At 39.1% G+C, this 20,575-nt stretch overlaps 1 protein-coding gene across 2 annotated transcripts in view; it reads right to left on the bottom strand.

Moving 5' to 3' along the window:
• LOC127432174 (tetratricopeptide repeat protein 37-like) overlaps window positions 1-20,575 on the bottom strand; it is a 31,599-nt gene that overhangs the window by 6,980 nt on the left and 4,044 nt on the right. For both annotated transcript variants that reach the window (XM_051683033.1, XM_051683041.1), the window contains exons 14-38: window positions 20,409-20,535; window positions 20,065-20,244; window positions 19,804-19,928; window positions 18,781-19,031; window positions 18,546-18,648; window positions 18,218-18,400; window positions 16,244-16,388; window positions 16,070-16,148; window positions 15,346-15,407; window positions 15,194-15,250; window positions 15,034-15,102; window positions 14,707-14,781; window positions 14,410-14,551; window positions 14,103-14,196; window positions 11,742-11,819; window positions 11,497-11,621; window positions 11,046-11,169; window positions 10,721-10,945; window positions 9,775-9,847; window positions 8,386-8,439; window positions 8,184-8,295; window positions 6,858-6,986; window positions 4,313-4,437; window positions 3,569-3,733; window positions 1,501-1,653 (exon numbers count right to left, since the gene is read on the bottom strand). In XM_051683033.1, coding sequence (XP_051538993.1) covers window positions 1,501-1,653; window positions 3,569-3,733; window positions 4,313-4,437; window positions 6,858-6,986; window positions 8,184-8,295; window positions 8,386-8,439; window positions 9,775-9,847; window positions 10,721-10,945; window positions 11,046-11,169; window positions 11,497-11,621; window positions 11,742-11,819; window positions 14,103-14,196; window positions 14,410-14,551; window positions 14,707-14,781; window positions 15,034-15,102; window positions 15,194-15,250; window positions 15,346-15,407; window positions 16,070-16,148; window positions 16,244-16,388; window positions 18,218-18,400; window positions 18,546-18,648; window positions 18,781-19,031; window positions 19,804-19,928; window positions 20,065-20,244; window positions 20,409-20,535 — 3,055 coding nt within the window. The remainder of the gene's footprint in view (window positions 1-1,500; window positions 1,654-3,568; window positions 3,734-4,312; window positions 4,438-6,857; window positions 6,987-8,183; window positions 8,296-8,385; window positions 8,440-9,774; window positions 9,848-10,720; window positions 10,946-11,045; window positions 11,170-11,496; window positions 11,622-11,741; window positions 11,820-14,102; window positions 14,197-14,409; window positions 14,552-14,706; window positions 14,782-15,033; window positions 15,103-15,193; window positions 15,251-15,345; window positions 15,408-16,069; window positions 16,149-16,243; window positions 16,389-18,217; window positions 18,401-18,545; window positions 18,649-18,780; window positions 19,032-19,803; window positions 19,929-20,064; window positions 20,245-20,408; window positions 20,536-20,575) is intronic.

Here is a 20,575-nt window from a genome sequence, read left to right as displayed (position 1 = left end):
CAGTTCCTCTCTGTCACAAAGTGGGTTAGGACAGGATTCAGACTGTGGCTGCTGTGCTAGTGTTTGAAGTCCCACTGAACATCCTTTGAGCTAACAGAAAGACTTTGGATTTGCAAGGTTTGACAGCTGTCTAGATGTGCTCCGTGAACAAGAATTGTTAGAAGATATGACAGCAAAAAAAAAAATAAAAACCTATTTTCACAAAGAAAGTGTTATGTTATTCTCTGCACTATTCAGCACTTCAATAAAATCATGAATATTGCAGTAAATTAGTGACTACGTTTACATGGACACCAGATTGCGGCTTATTGCGAGAAAGTGGCGTGCCTGTTTACATGAGCTGTGTTAGCGGCGTACTCTTGACTCCCGTATACATGCGGCTCGGTCAGTGAGCAGCTTTCGCAACAGCAACGTAATTTACCCACAACATTTGTGTAAATAACAAACATGGCATCCAGGAAAGACTTTGGTATTTAATTCTCTGTTGCTTCGATTTATTTCCAGATATTCCAGAGTTGTTGCTGTGATTGTTTCCTACACTTTCCATTGCAACCTGCGGCAGAATTGGTGTGTATTAATGGGTATGGTATAAAGTGTATGTGCTTTTCCCAATGCACTCCCAGAAATGGTGTATTCTTTTCGCTGTGTTGTTAACTTGTTGTTGGGCTCCATCCAATAATGTTTGTTATCCAGTCTATTCATGCGCATTCCTCAAAAACCTGGGAGAACTCCACTTAAGCGTTTTCATGGCCACATAAGCTGCCTTCTCCGGGAGAAATCAAGGTGCTTTAAACCGCTTTCTCTTAATCCTTGAAGTGGCGTAAAGAAATCAGCGTTTTCTTAAACGCATGTTAATTGTCGTCATTAACTGCTGATGGTCATTAACTGCTATATGTGTATTACATAAAGTATCTCCAAGAAACGTGTGCATGTTTCTCCCAACATCCTAGATCAGGGGGCCAAGGTTTGGTTGGTTAGTATCGGCACTTGGTAGATGCTGTAACTTCACCATTAATGGACAAAAAGCAACTTTCTCCACTGATGGCCATTCAAAAGTATCCATGTATTTTAAATAAAATGTTTCGCAAGCAACACAAACTGAAAATATTATAGTAGATGTTGTACCGGTGACTGATTTTTTTTAGGAGAGCGTGAAATGGACTTTTATTGTTGCATTTCTGGCACCTTTGCCACATGATAGTCGCTAGTGAAGGGTTTGGGGCTGTGCATGTACTTGTGGTGCCATCAGCCAATCAGTGTTGTCATGATGCATTTTTCCTGTGAGTAATTAGTCACATGACATTTATGGCTCTGGTGATTGGCTCAAAAATTGTGTTTGGAAGTCAGTGCTCATGAGAACACATGGCAGCAAGCAAGTCACATTCTTCTGGGGGGGTCCTGCATCAGATGAGCAACTGCCATTGAGATGAATGGGAATAATAACAGATATCGTTCCCCAGGTATTATGACCTCTTTGTATAAGATTAAACCGGTACTCACCATACATGTGGTCAGCGCAAGCAGGGCTAGCCGGAGAAGACTGCTCATCTTCCCACTGTTGTCACCCAGTTGAGAAGCCAGCTGAAGACTCTGTCTATATGCCACAGAGGCTTGAGACAGCAGGCCCTGAGAGCGGTAAACCTCGGCCAGCCACTGAGAGAGAGAGAGAAGAGACAAACGGTGAGAAATAGTTCAAATGAAAAACTTTTACAACTGTGGTGACTGCAAACTTGTTACAGCTCCTTTCTATACAGGTGCATCTCAATAAATTAGAATGTCTTGGAAAAGTTCATTTATTTCAGTAATTCAACTCAAATTGTGAAACTCGTGTATTAAATAAATTCAATGCACACAGACTGAAGTAGTTTAAGTCTTTGGTTCTTTTAATTGTGATGATTTTGGCTCACATTTAACAAAAACCCACCAATTCACTATCTCAAAAAATTAGAATATGGTGACATGCCAATCAGCTAATCAACTCAAAACACCTGCAAAGGTTTCCTGAGCCTTCAAAATGGTCTCTCAGTTTGGTTCACTAGGCTACACAATCATGGGGAAGACTGCTGATCTGACAGTTGTCCAGAAGACAATCATTGACACCCTTCACAAGGAGGGTAAGCCACAAACATTCACTGCCAAAGAAGCTGGCTGTTCACAGAGTGCTGTATCCAAGCATGTTAACAGAAAGTTGAGTGGAAGGAAAAAGTGTGGAAGAAAAAGATGCACAACCAACCGAGAGAACCGCAGCCTTATGATTGTCAAGCAAAATCGATTCAAGAATTTGGGTGAACTTCACAAGGAATGGACTGAGGCTGGGGTCAAGGCATCAAGAGCCACCACACACAGACATGTCAAGGAATTTGGCTACAGTTGTCGTATTCCTCTTGTTAAGCCACTCCTGAACCACAGACAATGTCAGAGGCGTCTTACCTGGGCTGAGGAGAAGAAGAACTGGACTGTTGCCCAGTGTTCCAAAGTCCTCTTTTCAGATGAGAGCAAGTTTTGTATTTCATTTGGAAACCAAGGTCCTAGAGTCTGGAGGAAGGGTGGAGAAGCTCATAGCCCAAGTTGCTTGAAGTCCAGTGTTAAGTTTCCACAGTCTGTGATGATTTGGGGTGCAATGTCATTTGCTGGTGTTGGTCCATTGTGTTTTTTGAAAACCAAAGTCACTGCACCCATTTACCAAGAAATTTTGGAGCACTTCATGCTTCCTTCTGCTGACCAGCTTTTTAAAGATGCTGATTTCATTTTCCAGCAGGATTTGGCACCTGCCACACTGCCAAAAGCACCAAAAGTTGGTTAAATGACCATGGTATTGGTGTGCTTGACTGGCCAGCAAACTCACCAGACCTGAACCCCATAGAGAATCTATGGGGTATTGTCAAGAGGAAAATGAGAAACAAGAGACCAAAAAATGCAGATGAGCTGAAGGCCACTGTCAAAGAAACCTGGGCTTCCATACCACCTCAGCAGTGCCACAAACTGATCACCTCCATGCCACGCCGAATTGAGGCAGTAATTAAAGCAAAAGGAGCCCCTACCAAGTATTGAGTACATATACAGTAAATGAACATACTTTCCAGAAGGCCAACAATTCACTAAAAATGTTTTTTTTATTGGTCTTATGATGTATTCTAATTTTTTGAGATAGTGAATTGGTGGGTTTTTGTTAAATGTGAGCCAAAATCGTCACAATTAAAAGAACCAAAGACTTAAACTACTTCAGTCTGTGTGCATTGAATTTATTTAATACACGAGTTTCACAATTTGAGTTGAATTACTGAAATAAATTAACTTTTCCATGACATTCTAATTTATTGAGATGCACCTGTATGTCTACACAGTATAAAACACTTTTCAGTTTCTTTGAAATCTCCTGCATGATTTAATGAGGTGTTTGAAAAAAACTGTTTGTAAGATTCAGTTCTGTCATCAGGGAATTACCACAATGGCAACATCTAAAAGGAAAGACGTACTGTATGTCTAGATATGAGCAAGATTCTACCCACATGCACTTTAGAATAAAACCAAGCTGAAAAAATGTCTTCTTAGTGAGACGGGTACTAACATGCCAGGCGGACACAGATGTGAGGTTGGCCATGACAGCAGCACTAAGCTGATCCAGCACTGCAGGAGGAACACAGTTACCCGCCTCACACAGCAGGAGGCGCTCACACTGAACCTGCCTCAACATCAGGAAAACCACAGGATGCTCTGGAGATACACTCAGAACCTGATAGAGATAGAGAGAGATAGAAATGTAAAAACATCTCAGGGTTACCATACTTTTGGACCAATGAATTTCCATGACTTTTCCAGTCATTTTCCAATCTTTCTAATACTTCTGATTAGAATTGAATCAGTTTGACCAGTTCATTAAAAGAAATGACTCAAACATCAGTTTGACAGTTTTACTCTACACAAGAGCAATATCTTCTGGCCAATTAAATATTTTAGAGCAGTTACTAGAAAAAAGTACATTCAAGTTTATCTTGTTACAACCAGGAATGAATTAGTGGATCTCTGCAGCCATCAACTAGTTATTTTTGTCATGACATGATTTTCAAGTCATGTAATTGTTCTTTTTTTTCCACCAGATGGCATAAAAGTGTATGATTTTACCGCAGTGAAATGAACATAAATGTGCTTATTTGCATATGCAAATGAATGGTGTAATTGAAAAATGTAAAAGGTAGATAAGATCTTAATACACAACTTTAGTGTTTTCACTTTTTGTCCTTTTTGGAGACTGAACCGGGATGAGAATGACCAAAAAGCGAGAATGTGTGTGTGTGTGTGTGTGTGTTTGTACCTGAGAGCAGAGAGTCTCCGCCTGGTCATATTGGCCGCTCTGTTTGAGTCCAGTCACTGCCTGCTGCAGCACCCAACCCTCCAGAGCCTGAGCCAAGAGCCCATCCTCTCCCTGCAGGCCCTTCACTGAGAACATACAGTACACAGAGCAATCACTACACTCACTCAAACATATATATTCGTATACACCTGTTCACTTAAACATACTGTATATACTTGCTTGTACATATAGATTTTGCATTAACAGAAAATAGTCTGCCATTTACCACATTTTTTCAAAACATTGGTGAACAATTCTAAATGCTTTCCATCATTTTCAAAGATAAAAAAAATGCATCTTGTCTATTGTGTTTTCCTATTTTAGAAACATTCCCATAGTAAAATATGCTAGTAGGGACTAGAACATGGTTTTAAAGCAATCCCGCAAATGGCCCGTGAACATGACAACATTTTTGCAATTCAGAATTTACGTGCTGTATATCACGCTTGGCTGCAATTTCTAGAGAAATGTCCAGCTGGGGGCACCAAAAGCAAGTAAAATGGTGTCATATTCAGATGCGGTTTTAAGGTGAATTTTAGATATATATTTTTAAAACATACCTCCCTAACCTAAACTTTTGCCTGAACCTAACCAATAGTATTTTAAAATATATATGAGAAGTTAAAAAAGACATCCTTACCTTATCAAATCTAAATCTAACCATTAGTGTTTTAAAAGCACATTTTCTGAAGTAACCACCTCATTTCGTGCTTCTTTTATGACTCTGTAATGGCACATGTAAGTTTGAGTTCATGACTGGTCTAGAACCGTAGTCCTCCAACTCTAAGTCCTATCAGGTGAGCTACCATGCAAGCTATCTGCAATTGAATAAGTGTATATATGTAGGTGAGTCTGTAATGAAAGCATTCAAATTTATTGTTTTTTAAAAGATGTGTTTGAGTAAAAGTGTGTCGATATCATAAAATAGCATGGTCTGAGTAACAGAGAGAAAAAAAAAAGTATTTATAAAGAGTCATAATCAGCCATTAAAGTCATGATTTGAGTGAAAGTGAATAAAACACAGTTGTTGTAGCGCCTCTAGTGTTCATTTCACCTGAAAACTGCAGGGAATTGTACACGGAGACACGTTTAACAAGTTTTGCAGAAATGTATATAGGGTCAGGTTTTCACTATGAGACCAGGTTTCAAATGTAGTGGAGAAACAATCTGACTGGTCTGTCAGTGTATGTGTATATACTATATGTACAGAGAGGTTACGCTACAAATAATCATTATCCATCACTTTGACGGAATGGGGTGTACATTTTACATCATGCTCTATAAAGGGTGGATTTGAGGATTTCCAAGTGTAGTATACTGTAAATGGTGGAATAAATCATAGGATATTGTTCATTAAATCAGGTGACCAGATTGCAAGATCACAGTGTTGTATTTCTCACATTTTGAAAGCAGGAAAAAATAAAAAGGCAAGAACCCACAACCCAACACATGGCAAGACTAAAGGAGCTCTTGCCACACAAGTTCTTGTGGTACCGTGTCATGTCATGCATTTCAATATTTTACTGAGCAAGAATTTGGTAACTTAAAGTCGGTTACATAGCAATAATTTATACTGCTGACTTCAAATCAAATGTTTTTGTGAACGAATTAATAAATAGAACTTCTCAGTTTCACTGCAGTCGCACTTAATTGTCCATGATTTAAATTGCGCGTGGATCGTGGAGAATAGCATGAGCTTCCACATGCTGCGAGTCTCCGTGTTGTCATGCACAGCGAGCCACGTGATAAGATGCGCGGATTGACTGTCTCAGAAGCGGAGGCAACTGAGACTTGTCCTCCGCCACCCGGATTGAGGTGAGTAACCACGCCACCACGAGGACCTACTATGTAGTGGAAATTGGGCATTCCAAATTGGGGAGAAAAGGGGATAAAAAAATAAAAAGAAAAAAAGAAAGAAATAATGATTTAAGCCTAAATTATCGCAACTGCACAAATAACATACCATAAATGATAGAATTGTTACTTAAAGTTAAGCTACCCACAGGGGGTTGTGCACATGGGACAATTCAAAGCAAACACGTTCTTGAGCTAGAACAGAACATAGGTGTCTCTAAATGTGTTTTTAAAAGTTTAAGTTCTATTTAACCTGACACGGAGTTAAAAGAAATGCGATGCAGCAGTCAAAGATGTCCATCTAGTGCATGTTTATATTGAAAAACATTTGAAAAACAGTGCAGACAGACACAGAAACGTGTTTGGTGTGAACGACCCCTTTGAATTGTCATTTATAATTATTGAAAATGTTAATATTGGGCATATCAAGATGAAATTTACATCCAATGAATAAAGCATGATGAACAATTTACAACCCAGTCTGTCAAATTGATAGATAATGATTATTTGTAGAGAAACCTCTCTGTGCATACAGTATATACATATACACTGACAGATCAGTCAAATTTTGAAGAATGTGGGTCACAAATGTAAAAATAAATAAATAAATAAATTAAAAAAAGCACATAAGAAACACATGAACACAGCTGACCTTTTTCCGACACCAGGGTCATGAGTTCCCGCTCCAGATTCTCCCTGCGAGGGGCAGAGCCTGAGAGAAGGCATACAGTGTTCTCTGTGTGACAGGCAGCCATTAACCCCGCCCACCCAGCTGGATCATCTGTGTTGGTCAAACAGTGACAGAAAGAGAACATATATGCTATATAGAGACAGTAAGTAACCCTGCAACATCAATCCAATAGTCAATCACCATAACGCTACCCATATCACAAACTAATCATCATCTACATTTCATCAGGCTGATATGTTTGTCTCAGGGTCTGTTATCAAAGTTTTCATACAGACCATCATTCTCTCTGAAGACTCACATACACACTCAGCCTTACACTTGGCACTTTTTAGTGCTGACGAGTTTTACGCAAAGGTCTCAGGAGCCAAATGGAATGTTTTCATAATTTCATTTCAGTGTTATGAAACTGTTCTTTTATCAGCTTTTCAAGATATCCAAAAACTGATAATCTCAGATTTTCTTTGTCTTTCCTGTTGCTGATGATCAGACTGCTGATGTGTTTATGATGAATCTCAGGCTCATGTTCAGATTCTATCGTGTTGTCGCTAGTTTCAGTCATAAGAGGCTAAACCCATGCAGGCCCTTTCCCAAATGGCGTATTTGATGTGGACTTATAGTCTTTATTTCTGTGAAGTCCACAAAATGTGCTATTACTGCCGATGAAAACTACATGAAAACATTGTCATTAGTGACCACAAATTAATTGTAGTTTCTGACACATGGTATATCAGAAAGATAAATATGCCACTAGATAGTGATAACAATAGACAGGCCTTGGAAATATATAACGCTTTTAAACATATTTAAATGATCTCAGTTAACACATTAATTATTTTAGCCCTAAAATAAAATAAAATATAAATTAAAAACTGAACACACTGAAAGAACAGTTTTAGCTTAAAAAAAAAAACTAAAAAACTAAAACTATACTAAAACTAACAGTAAATAGAGTGAAGACTAACAAAAACAAAACAATGTAATAGAAAAAGTTGTAATGAAAGTGAGTGATAACGTAGGGTAACATTCTGCATAACATCACAGGAAAGAAAATTGTATTTATTGTGACTTATCTTTAAGAGTGTCTTTAATTGTGGGGACAGTTCCTATGTCAAAAGCACAATGGTAATAGACCAGGAATGCAGGGAAAAGCAACATTTACCAATTCCTGGTTCAAAACTACTAAGGAACTGTTATTTTTTAATGTTTACATCTAAGATACACCATTAGGTAACCACCACAAAACACTCAACCTTAAGGAAAACTGAAGTGTGGTGGTATTTAGTTTACCTGGACACAGCAGCACGGCTCTCTGAATAGTTTTCAGAGCATTTTGTCTTCTGTCCTCACCAGAGTGACGGCCTGAGGCCAACTGATTCACTCCACTGTACAGCAACGCCCTCTACAGACAGAAAAGAGTTGAACACTTTAACAGAGAATGATCTTGGCATTTGATTTCAAACACTTTATACAAGAAGGTTAAAAACGATACCTTTCCAAGCGTCAAGCTGGCGTGACATGCCACACTTCCTGCCACAGCGCCTCCCTGACGAAGATATGAAAGCAATCGTGAACAATTTTATATATCACATCCTTATAGGAGCCAATGTGGAAATAAACCTAAACAGAATGCAGATCAACATTTTAATTTCAGTTATTTATCACCACTAAGAAATGGCAAATAATAATTTGAAGTAATCTAATGTCACTGTCCAAATAGCATGCAATTTCAAAAAGATTTTTAGCTGGTTAAAGGAACAGGGAACAGTTCACATAAAATGAAAATAGAAATTCTTTACACAAAATTATTATTTACTCTCCCACATGTCAATCTAAATAAAAATGTGTTGCATGGAACAAAAGAATCTTTATGTAGCTCTTTTTCTTAATACTAACATCATGTGACCACTGCTGTCAATCTCCAAAAAAAAAAAAAAAAAAAAAAAAAAAGTTAAAAACAAGGTCTATACAACTTGTGAGCTATACTCCCAAGTTTTTATGGTTATACGATAGATTAATGTGAGGGACAGATTGTGATATCCACAGTTTTCCTGAACAACCACTGGGTGGCGCCATTATGATTCTATTTGCCTGTTTTCTGTTTCTGGTCTCGAGACAATGTAAAAACTACCAAAATGAGCGATCCAGACAGAGAACAACAACCATATAAGTTTTAATGGGAGTAAACATTAATCTCAGGCTCAACTTGTGCTTTTGTCATAACAACTCAAAGTAGTTAATGATAACAACTAACCTCGGACCATTGCTTCATGACATTTACACCCTACTGTCAATAAAAAAGGGTAATCTCGACTCTGTGAAGTACCGACACTATACAGCCACGTTTTTTGACAATTTTTACAAATGTAATACTTTAAACATTACATTACCCGCTAAGAATTACGCCGATGTGAGTGAAAACACTGGAGAGTGGAAATTTTAAACTTCCGCGTTCAGGAAAAGGTGTTTAAGTTCTTGTGTAAATGCTCCACCAAAGCTCTAATGTCTCATTCTCAATCGCATTAGATTCTAAAACGGCACACTGGCATGTTGTGCCAGTTTTGCTGTTATTTAGATTTTCAGTGAATAACAACCTAAATTTCGGACTGTTCTTCACAAGCCTATTGTATGGCTTCAGAAGACTTGGAGTAGAGCATACAAATTGTATGGACTACTTTTATGGTTCTCTGTGGTCCTTTTTGTACCTTGACAGTTGTCAAGCACGTCACCATGAAAAGTCGTTGTATGGAAGAGAGTAGCGGGGCGATTCTTCAACAATTCTCATTACTTGTTAATTAATTGAGTAGATGACATTTTTATTTTTGTGTTAATTATTTCTTTGAGCATGTTATTTCTTCTTAAATATCTTGTGAATACTCACACCAGCTTTGTTGGGGCAGTACTGTGGAACCAGTCTGGAGAGTAGAGCCCAGAGAGATGGATTTCCCGGGTTCCTATCAAAGTAGTTACATTTTTAGATAATTGTCAAATTAAAAAAATACAAAATTCAAATCTAAAGACACAGAATTCTTCTGATACCATATCAGAACACTGTCTGTTCTGGTGCCTCGTTTGACCTTTGAATTTAATTAACCAAATGTAATGATTCAGACCCGAGGATAATGAGATTTAAAACTCTTCCATTTAATAGCATTTGAACGTTTCAGATCCTTGTACAATGCAGATTGAAGGAGGACATTGGACATCGAAAAGGTCACAAGCTTATAGGACAAACAAAGGAGAGCCCTTAATCTAATCAAGGTCCTCTATTCCCACTCAACAAGATCTAATGAGGCCAGATGAATACTCAATAATTCAAGTGAATAATTAATAGTGAACAGTCTTTCTTTAATGAGTCTGGCTTCTAATAACTCTGTGTTCTAACATTGAAACAGAGTTCTCACACCTTTTGACCTTTGAATTTCCATGACTTTTCCAGTCATTTAGAGATTGCACTTACAAATATTTTGGAGCCGTGTATGGCTTTTTATTCACTACAAAAATTTCCATGACGTTTTCAGGGCTGGAAATCACAACCATGTGGGATTTCTGCTAAAAGTTGCTGCATGAAACAAAATCACAGCCAATCAGAACATATTTGACATTTTAATATACAGCAACATGGAGCAGGATTTTGGACCAATGATATTTCAAAGTGGGCGGGACAACCAATCATGGCGCAACAGAAATAGATCATAGCTTGTTAGAAAAAAACTCCTATTAAAATTGAGAAGATAGGACTTAATCCATTGCTTGTCGTTTTATTGTGTTGTATCAGGTTAGGAGTAGGAGATGGTGTAACTGTAAATATTACACAGCATCAGTACCTGTGTATAGCTCTCGCAGCCTCCCTGTGAACACTGCTAAACTTGCCCTGTAGAGCCAGCACAGTGCAGGTGAGCAGACATCGCTCCTCCACAGCACCTTCTACAGGCTCCCCCAGCTTTAGCAGTTCTGTGAGCGTGGCACTTGCCAGGGTAACGTCACCATGAACCAAACCCAGAGCACACAGACACTGCAGACTCTCTGGAACAGGCTCTTTCAACAATGAACTGAACACAAAAACATATAAGCCAAAAGGAGAGAGGTTAAGCTGTGGACTTTTGAAGCAGAGAAGTGTTGCTTGCAGATATAGTCGAGTTGTTGGCTCACCACTTGAATAGCAGAGCTTTGGCGAGGTCCATGCTGCCCAGCCTGTGCTGTAACAGAGCCAGTGCAGTGAGTATATAGGCCTTTTCCTTCTCACTGGAGGCAACTGCAAGGGCTTTCTCATAAGCTGGAAATTGCACACAAACACACACCCACAAAATGTAATGTTGAAGAGAGATGATACTAGAATAACCATGAATTTTCCAGTCATTTGTGATTGCTAGATAAGGATTTTTTTTATTATTCATAGAGATTGCACTGATGAAGAGCAATTTGTGGCTGATGAAATATTTCAGAGCTAACCGTAACTAGACAAATTTATATTCACTATTTCCATTCCTTCTCCATGACTTTTTAAGATTTGATTAATTTCCAGGATTTTTCAAGGTTCAAGGTTTTCCATGAGCATGGGAACCCTGCATTAAACAAGAGTGATATGGCAATGACGGCTCACCCTGAATGCTCTCTTGTAGGCGTCCTGTCCTATAGCACGTGAGCGCCAGTCCTGTGAGGTCATGCAGCTCTTCTAGTGGTGTGGAGGTATAAATACGGACTGCCTCTTCCCACTGCCCATCATCACTGTTAAAAACAACACACATTGCATACTAAACACACCTGTCCATTATTATACACTGTAAATTCTCATGATGTCATCACAGATGAAATCACTGCCAGCATAGTTCAACAAAGTGTTTTTACCTAAGGGCACGTCCATAGCCCCTCAGAGCAAAGCTGAGCTTCTCAGTGTGAGGGGACGCCTGAAGCAAGTCTGCAGCTCTGGAGATAACAAAATATATCCACAAATATATCCACATATTACCTGTAGGGTCTAGATCAGTGTGAGAAATTAACCTTTTTATTAAGGGGAAATATTTGCTCCCAGTTCTGATTTTCAGGGGCATTTGTACTTTTATGAAAAACTATATAAAACAAACAGCATTTCATCATTTTATGTCAAATACGCAACACACTGAAATAAATTACAATCTGAACAATTAGATAGGCTGTTATTTACAAAATGAGATGAACATCAACTTTCATGTGATAATATAACTAGGCCAAAAATAAAATACTATCAAATAATATTGTTACCAAAAAACAAAACAAAAGCCATTGTTTGCCATATTTTTAATTTAAAGTACATTTTTTGTATCTCTCTGTGGCCTTTTTTCCCCTAAGCCAAGCATACACTACACGACTTGCAGTCGGCGCTCTGCAAATCACACAGTCTTGTTTTCCGTCATGCTGGTGCACAATACAAGACTGTAGTGTATCAATACATGACCATTCGTCCCTGACTGAGACCATGTGTACACTGGAATTACTATGCGTTTTGGGTGATCCGATCACAAATGTACAAGCGGGACACATCACCGTTACACCTGGTCGTCTCTTTTGACCACTTGTGTTCCAATTTTGATGAGATAGTCTCTGATTCATTACGTCTGTGTATTAATGAATGATAATAAATCACAAAAATTAAAAGACGAGAAATATATAGCTAAAAACCAGTGCACAGTTTCTCTTAATTATCCGCAAACATGGCGTTTAGAGCAGATTTAGTTATTTTAGTGCAGTACCTGTAATTGAGCTTCTAGTGTGCACGCTGCTCATATTTTTGTCCCTATTGTGCATGCTAATGCATTCGCTTTTTTAAATTTTCAGATTGTACACTTATTTCCCTTTAAATCCGCACGTTACTGGCGAAAAACCGACGGTTATAGCTGCCTTTAGTGTCATCCTGTTTCAAACGGATCGCCCAAAATGCATCTTAAAATTAAGATAATAAAATTCATTCACAAATCAACAAACATGAAAGAATGGCTCTCGTCCGTTTTTGCGCTTATTGGCACCATTTGCAAAGGAAAAAAATTATAAAACAGCAGAAAATAATAAAATCAGCGAGTAGGGAGATGTGGGTCATTTATTTATTTATTTATTTTATTATTGTTGTCTCCTGCTACCCAATACCTTGCTCTCCTTTTTCAACAAACATGAAAGAACCGCTCACGCCCGTTTTTACACTTGTTTACGTTAATTTGTCGCGAGTTCAAATCCAAGGCGTGCTGAGTGACTCCAGCCAGGTCTCCTAAGCAACCAAATTGGCCCGGTTGCTAGGGAGGGTAGAGTCACATGGGGTAGCCTCCTCATGGTCGCTATAATGTGGTTCGCTCTTGTTGGGGTGCGTGTTGAGTTGTGCGTGTTACCGCGGAGAATAGCATGAAGCTTCCACACGTGCCATGTCTCCGTGGTAACGCGCTCAACAAGCCATGTGATAAGATGCACGGATTGACGGTCTGAGACACGGAGGCAACTGAGATTTGTCCTCCGCCACCCGGATTGAAGGGAGTCACTACGGTACCACGAGGACTTAGAGCACATTGGAAATTGGGCATTCCAAATTGGGGAGAAAAGGGGAGAAAATAAATAAATAAATAAATAAATATAAAAGACAGCGGGTAGGGAGATGTGGGTGAAACTGTATTTTTATTAATTTTTTTTGTCGTCCTGCTCCCTAATACCTTGCACTTCTCTTTCGCTCTCTCTATATTTAATTGGTTTTGGCTCATAACGGTCTCTCACTTGTCGGGACAGTGCTCACACCTGATGGCAAGACGTCTAGATTTCAAGCTGTTTTGAAAACTGTCATCTGGGTCTAGTCTCTGCATGTTGCAGGAGTGCGCACACAATATGACCATTTGTCATGAGATCTGAGACTTCTCGTCGCAGACCAGTCGCCAACTCAAAACATCAAAGGAGATGAGATTGAGTCGTGTAGAGTCCACTAGAGCTTAGCTCCCATTAAATTCTTACCTGGTCTAAAAGTACTGCACATGTACTAAAAAAATGATAAAAAAATGCCTTCTATGCCAGTGATATTAACTTTCTATATTTCTTGTTTCAGATTAATTGAATTTGTGTATTTGGACAGAATTTCAAAAACTATAGTGTGTTTTATTAACAGCACACCATGATGTTAATGGGCCATAATTGAAAAGCACTTTCTAATTCCAGAGAAACAGACACACCAAATTCATAATTAGCTTGAGCCTTCCAAACCTGCGATATGCCTCAGTTGCTTGTTTCTTCAGCTGCAGGTGTGTGTTCAGGTATCCGAGCATGATGAAGGCATCAGGGTCTGTCTGAATCCTCTCTGATGTGGAAAAAATGCGAGTACAGTGAGCCTGATAACCTCATTCCATCTTTAAATAATCAATCACTGTCATATGGACCATTTTCTGAACCTTGCGGAGGGAACACATTTTTAACTTTGTCTAGCAACTTCAGCTGCATTACTAGTAAGATATACAGTAGTTCCAATGTCATTTTGGTACATTAATGAAATATTATGTGTGTGTTCTCATACCTGTGTACTTGCTCAGAGCCACCTGGGCAGCAGAGACAGCATTCATCTGGACTATGTTGTAGAGGTAGAGCTCAGAGTCTCTGTTGCTCTTATCCAGAAGCGTGGAGCAAACCCAATATGCATAACCCTTCACTCCCTCCGTCTAACATCATATAAATATGTTAATACAAAGTACTGTACATTTAAACAAGAAACTGTTTAGATGTAGAGGTCCAACATATATTGAGGAAATGCATATGTATGTCAGTTGCATAAGTTAAAAATACACATATACATAGACAAAGTGACTAGACGTACATGAGTGCTCAGTTCTGTGGTATGTCTGAAAAGGTCCATGGTGTCGTAACTTCCAACTGTCTCGGCAATGAGGGCCTGTGATGAGAAAGATGTTAGATCTACTAAGTGGACCAAAGGAAGGGTTAACACTTTACAATAAGGTTGTATTTTTTAATATTAGCATGATCTATCAATAAGCAATCTTTTTCACAGCACTTATTAATCTTGGTTAATGGTCATTTCAAATACATTTTCTAAATGTAAAGTTGTATACATTAACATTAGCTATTGTAAAGTGTTACTAAAATCTGGATATTATATTAACTTTTGGTCTGATGTATGGTGTACCTGTCCGATCCAGCAGTTCACATAGAGGGGCTCTAAAGATTGAGCAATCTTGAAAGCTTCATGAGAGAGCTAAAAATATTTTAAAACAAATGATGATTATTGTGGCTTTAAATGTAATGACTTTTAAACATGTTTAACCGAGTTATAACCTTCACGTTACCTCTATATTTCCCTTCTTCAGATATAAAGCACCGAGGTTGGTCCATGCAATCACATTCTGAAAAATGATCATGACACATTGCACATTTCATATCATCCCAGAAGTTTAACAAGTGAGTCCCAGATTTTAGTTTGTTTTCTTTCAGCACTTACATTTGACTCAGCTTTGACAGATTTGATGAAGCTGTGTTGTGCAAGAGCAAAGTTTTCAATACCTGAAATATAAAAGCAGAATTTAACATTAACTGAGATCCCCATCCTTTTTTCTTTTTGTGTGGATTTTCTCCCCTTTTCTCCCCAATTTGCAATGTGCAATTCCCAATGCGCTCTAAGTCCTCGTGGTGGTGTAGTGATATGCCTCAATCTGGGTGGTGGAGGACGCATCTCAGCTGCCTCCACGTCTGAGAACATCAATCCGCGCATCTATTCACGTGGCTTGTTGAGCGCGTTACCGCGGAGACGGAGTGCTTGTAGAGGCCCACGTTATTCTCCGCAGCATCCACTTACAACTCACCACGCGCCCCACCAAGAGCGAATCATATTATAGCGACCATGAGGAGGTAACCCCATGTGACTCTACCCTCCCCAGCAACCGGGCCAATTTGGTTGCTTAGGAGACCTGGCTGGAGTCACTCAGCACACCCTGGATTCGAACTCGCGACTCCAGGGTTGGTAGTCAGCGTCAATACTCGCTGAGCTACCCAGGCCCACCTGAGATCCCCATCCTTAAAATACAGAACAATCCAATATCATTACACCACTATAAAAGAACAGCATCCCACATCTTCCAGTTACACTTAACGGTATATCAAAATGAATAACAACAGACTAATAAAGTATAGAAAGAAGAGAATCTAGAGTTCATATGGTTATTAACCCTTTGCCATGGCAACCACTCCAAGGGTGTTCCAGTATGTGTGACTGGCACTATCCAGCATGACAGCCTTCTTTACACACTGTTAAAAAGAGCCAAACAAAACCAGTGCATTAGCTTTATTAATGAACCTCTTCATGAAAACATGAACTACTGAACCCAGGTCAGGTCATGTACCTGCATAGCTTTCTCCAGCAGGGGCTGAGAGTCCTCTTCAGGATACTGAGATTTGAGCAGTCTGGATTGGTGGTAGATGTTCAGGCCAAGGTCACACCACAGACCGGGTGCCTCAGGCATCAGTTTCAAAGCACGACCAAAGCACCTGGGAAAGTAAAGTTTGCAACAGTAATTCAGTTATTTTTAAATAGCCTTTAGTTTAAGCTATAAACCATGATTTTCAATAATTCTCATTCTAGAGAGCAACTGATTGGAAAAAAATTTGGATACACCATGAATGCAGAATGGGTCATTAGGTCTGGAAATTGCCACAAACCTCCCGATTTGATATTACAATGATATTTACATGCTGATTCTATATCTGTTGTGATTTTTAAAGTATTGTAATTCTGCTAGTATAGCAATTTGATGTTCTAATACTGTATTTAGCTGTGTTAACTCCTTTTTCTCTAAAAGAAATGTCTATAAAAGACATTCCGTAATACAAGGTAGGGGTGTGCAAAACAACCAATCGACCAGTCGGTGCGTTGTCTGAGCTATTAGTCGACATGTCTGTGTTAAGGAACCCATGTATAATTAGGCTGCATTATGTCTGTTCCCCAATCAGACGTGTTTCATAGGGATTTATAGATGCTAAGCACATCCCTTTAAGGTAACTAATGGTTACTAAACTAAAACAATTGGCTAAATTACAATAAACTCTTATCCTACAAACCTATTAAAGTAAGACAAATAAGAAGCATAAAAAGCTCCAATACACAGTGGCACAAAACCGCGTATGCGCATGCAGGATGCAGAATGACATGCTTCAATGAAACTGCTTAAAGCCAGAGACTATTTTGCAGAGACGGGCCACTTCTATTAAAATGGTTGGGAGAAATAGGAATGCCCAACAGTCAACAGATGTAGAAAGGAAGTGCCACCTTACAGGTAAAAGAGCCAATCACCTTTTAGATACAGACATCACCTGTCAATCAACTTGAGAATGCACACGCGCATTAGCGATACAAGCCGGGAAAATTTCGTTTTTGAGCGTAATCTAAGATAAAGAAGCACAATTTATGATACCAGTGTTGTCAGATTTTACTGCTAATTTAAAATATGTCCTTTGATCATAATCTTGACCAAACATTTTGGACTTTCCCCATTCAAGTAGATAGGAGCTGCACTGTCATGCCACTTCTTTACATAGAAAAATAGCTGTCCGGAAGCGTTCTTAAGATGGCCGCCGAGTGAACTGACTTGCTAAAAAGACTGTTGAAGCACACGACACTCCACATTTATAGCTGTTAAGATTATAAATTGTGGGTTTGCAACATGAAGTTCCATCCAACAGTTGGATGGGCCTTTTTACAGCTGCCTCAAAAATAAGCCTGTGGATTATGCATAGTAACAGAAACAGTATCCACAGCAGAGGATTTGACATCTGACAGAGAACAAGCAGCATTTTGATTGCTGTACACAGCAATTAAAGGATTAAACGTAAAGAAATGAAGATACAAAACTTCTCTGAGAGAAAACCTGTTTGTGTGGAACTCTGCACAAATATAGCTTCCTATATTATCTATCAAATATTGTATTAGTATTAAGCTAAACAAGTACATTTTTAATTCAAAATTTCTTTTTCATCAGTGAGACCATTTTAAAGTCTCAAGAATCATAACTTGCAACAGAATCTATTTTTCCCCCCCACCCCTATGGGTCATAAATATTTTTGGTCTGATTTCCCAGAAGAGAAAGTGTACATTTTAAAATGCATACTTATGCAAAAAAAAAAAAAAAAAAAAACTCTTTAGGAGTTCGCTCACATATTCAGTCAATGGCCTCAAAGCTAACAAACATGGACTAAAAGCCACATAAAAGCAATTTTGATTTCATGATTTGCAAAATACTGTGTTTCAATCCATGAATCCATCTATGAAATATGAACTAGAAAAAAATGCTATTATGAACTATTATGACTGTATCTTTCACCTTTCTCCAAGAGTGAGGAGCTGTCTCTGGTCCAGTGTTTGGCTTTGATCAGGTGGTTCCATTCCACACAGGGCTCCGGGTACCAGCACTTTGGCCCGGTTTGGCGATACAGTTCTGGAGGTGGTGCAGGCATCGCCAAGCAACTTCCACAGACAGGACAAGTCTGGCCTTTGCTGGACCGCTCTAAGAACATTTACACGAGGAGTGAGACTGAACCAATAAACACTGGAAGACACCCTTGAAAACTAATTTCACACAGAGATGATTACATTTACTCTTTAAAAGTTCCCCCTTCCCAATGGACTTTGATGCTTACAAAACAGCCTACCTAAAGAGGTAATGGATGGCGTTCTGTATCAGGTCTACTGCTCTGCCATCTAGATAATCCTCCAGGGCACTTTTAGCCAAGGCTAAAAAGCATTCACCAAGACCTGTGAATCAAAACACAGTTAAAAGGCTTTTAATTGGTAAAAAAAAAAAAAAAAAAAAAGTGTCTCCTCTAATACTGCGTGAAATAGTTATTAACCTATAGAGTGACACAATAATACAGAATAAATGCATACCTTTCATTGCTGGCACGTAGTCCTCCTGCTCTAAAATCTGCCTGTACTCGACGGCGGACTCTTTAAAGCGCCCCAGGACCTGTTTGATGGCGGCGGTCTGATAGAGGCTGTAGATGGAGGTGGGCTGCAGGAGATGTGCTTTAGCGAAGGCTTTCAGAGCAGCTGTGAAACTCCTGCGGTTCAGATAGGCCTCACCCAAACACTCCCAGCACACCCAATCCTGAGGATCAGCCCTCAATGCCGCCTGCAGACTGAGACCAAAGCAGAAATGTGTCAATAATATGGATGCATGGATGGATGCAATTTTGTAATATACTATTAATAACTATTATAGAGCAACTGCAAATGCAATAGGATTCTTTATCTGCAAAGATTTTTACTGGATGCACCTCAAAAAACAATTCATTTAATTTAACTAAGCTTTCTTTACACACAAAAAAAAAACGTTTTACTCTAAATTATTGATGAGGTTTTTAATGAGCAATAATAGCTAAAAAAAATGCAGCTATCGTTACTTCATGAAAGCTATGAATTTATACACACACTTTCATGATTAGCTGGTAAAGGGATAGCAAACTGTGCAAACATTACTGATTTCTTTGATGCTTCCACAATTATCTGATCATTCTTTCAATTTTGCCAAAACCTAATCTTTGATAGCCAGTTAGATAAAATTACTTTGGTGACATTTAAACCAGCACAATTAAAAAAAAAAAAATAGTTCAATACATCACACAAAACCAAATGTTTGCAAAGCATAAAAACACATGTGCACGATCATCTGATATAGGACAATGCAGTATTCGCTGATATAGGACAAGTGACACTTCCACCAATTCTGTCATACCAGCGTCGGACCATCCTTTTTGTAGAGCCCCATTATTAAATTATAACAGCTGGCAACTTTCTTGTGGTTACATTAAATACGGTCTTTAAAAATATCTGCCGATCACAGCATCCAGGTCCAGTCTAACAAATTTTATTATCACTTACAAGCTGAAATTGTACAATCGATTCACTCACTCTGCAATAGCCTGTTGGTGCTGACCAACCTTCAGATGGTAGAGCCCCCTCCTCATCCAGGCCCATTTAGCAGAGCCAGGAGTGGCTCTGTCTGTTACTGACTGCAGCACAGCCAGAGCTGAGTCCTAAACCACAGAGAACATGTAACACAGACATTAAACCCACTGAAGATGAATTTGAGCTAAGGACAGCTACACAGTGGACAGCAGAGCAAATCGTCTACGGGACTGTCCTGGATTAATGCAACATTTCTTCACTCACCATGTCTCCCTGCTCCATGCTGAGGTCCACAGTAGCAGCTCCAGCCTCTGTGTCAGAGGAATCCAGCTCAAATGCTCTCTTATAGCAGCCTCTGGCCCTGCTCGGGTCTTTTGCCACCTCCCTGTAGTAATGACCCAGGAAACGAAACACTGAACCAAGATACGGGTCCAGTTTAGCAGCCTGAAAGCAAACCAAATCATAATTTATTTTGTTATCAATATACAACACCCAAAAATTTGGGACAGTATGGAAAATGCTAATAAAAACAAGAAGAAGTGATTTGGAAATTCTACGTACCCTGTGCTATAATGATTAAGAGTAAGGACTGGTACATATGGGCTCACCTTCAGTAAATGTGTGTGGGCTTTGCTCCGGTCCCTCCGAGTTTCTTCGCCCATGTTCCAATACAGGCGCCCCAGCAAGAAGTACAACTCCCCATTCTCTGGGCTCTGGGACAAAGCCTCAAGATAGCTAAACATTAGATAGATAAACACAAGGGGGATGAATGTGT

This window comes from Myxocyprinus asiaticus, chromosome 4 (genome assembly GCF_019703515.2).
Source record: "Myxocyprinus asiaticus isolate MX2 ecotype Aquarium Trade chromosome 4, UBuf_Myxa_2, whole genome shotgun sequence".
NCBI classification, from domain to species: Eukaryota; Metazoa; Chordata; class Actinopteri; order Cypriniformes; family Catostomidae; genus Myxocyprinus; species Myxocyprinus asiaticus.
This window is presented reverse-complemented; position numbering and strand designations above follow the sequence as displayed.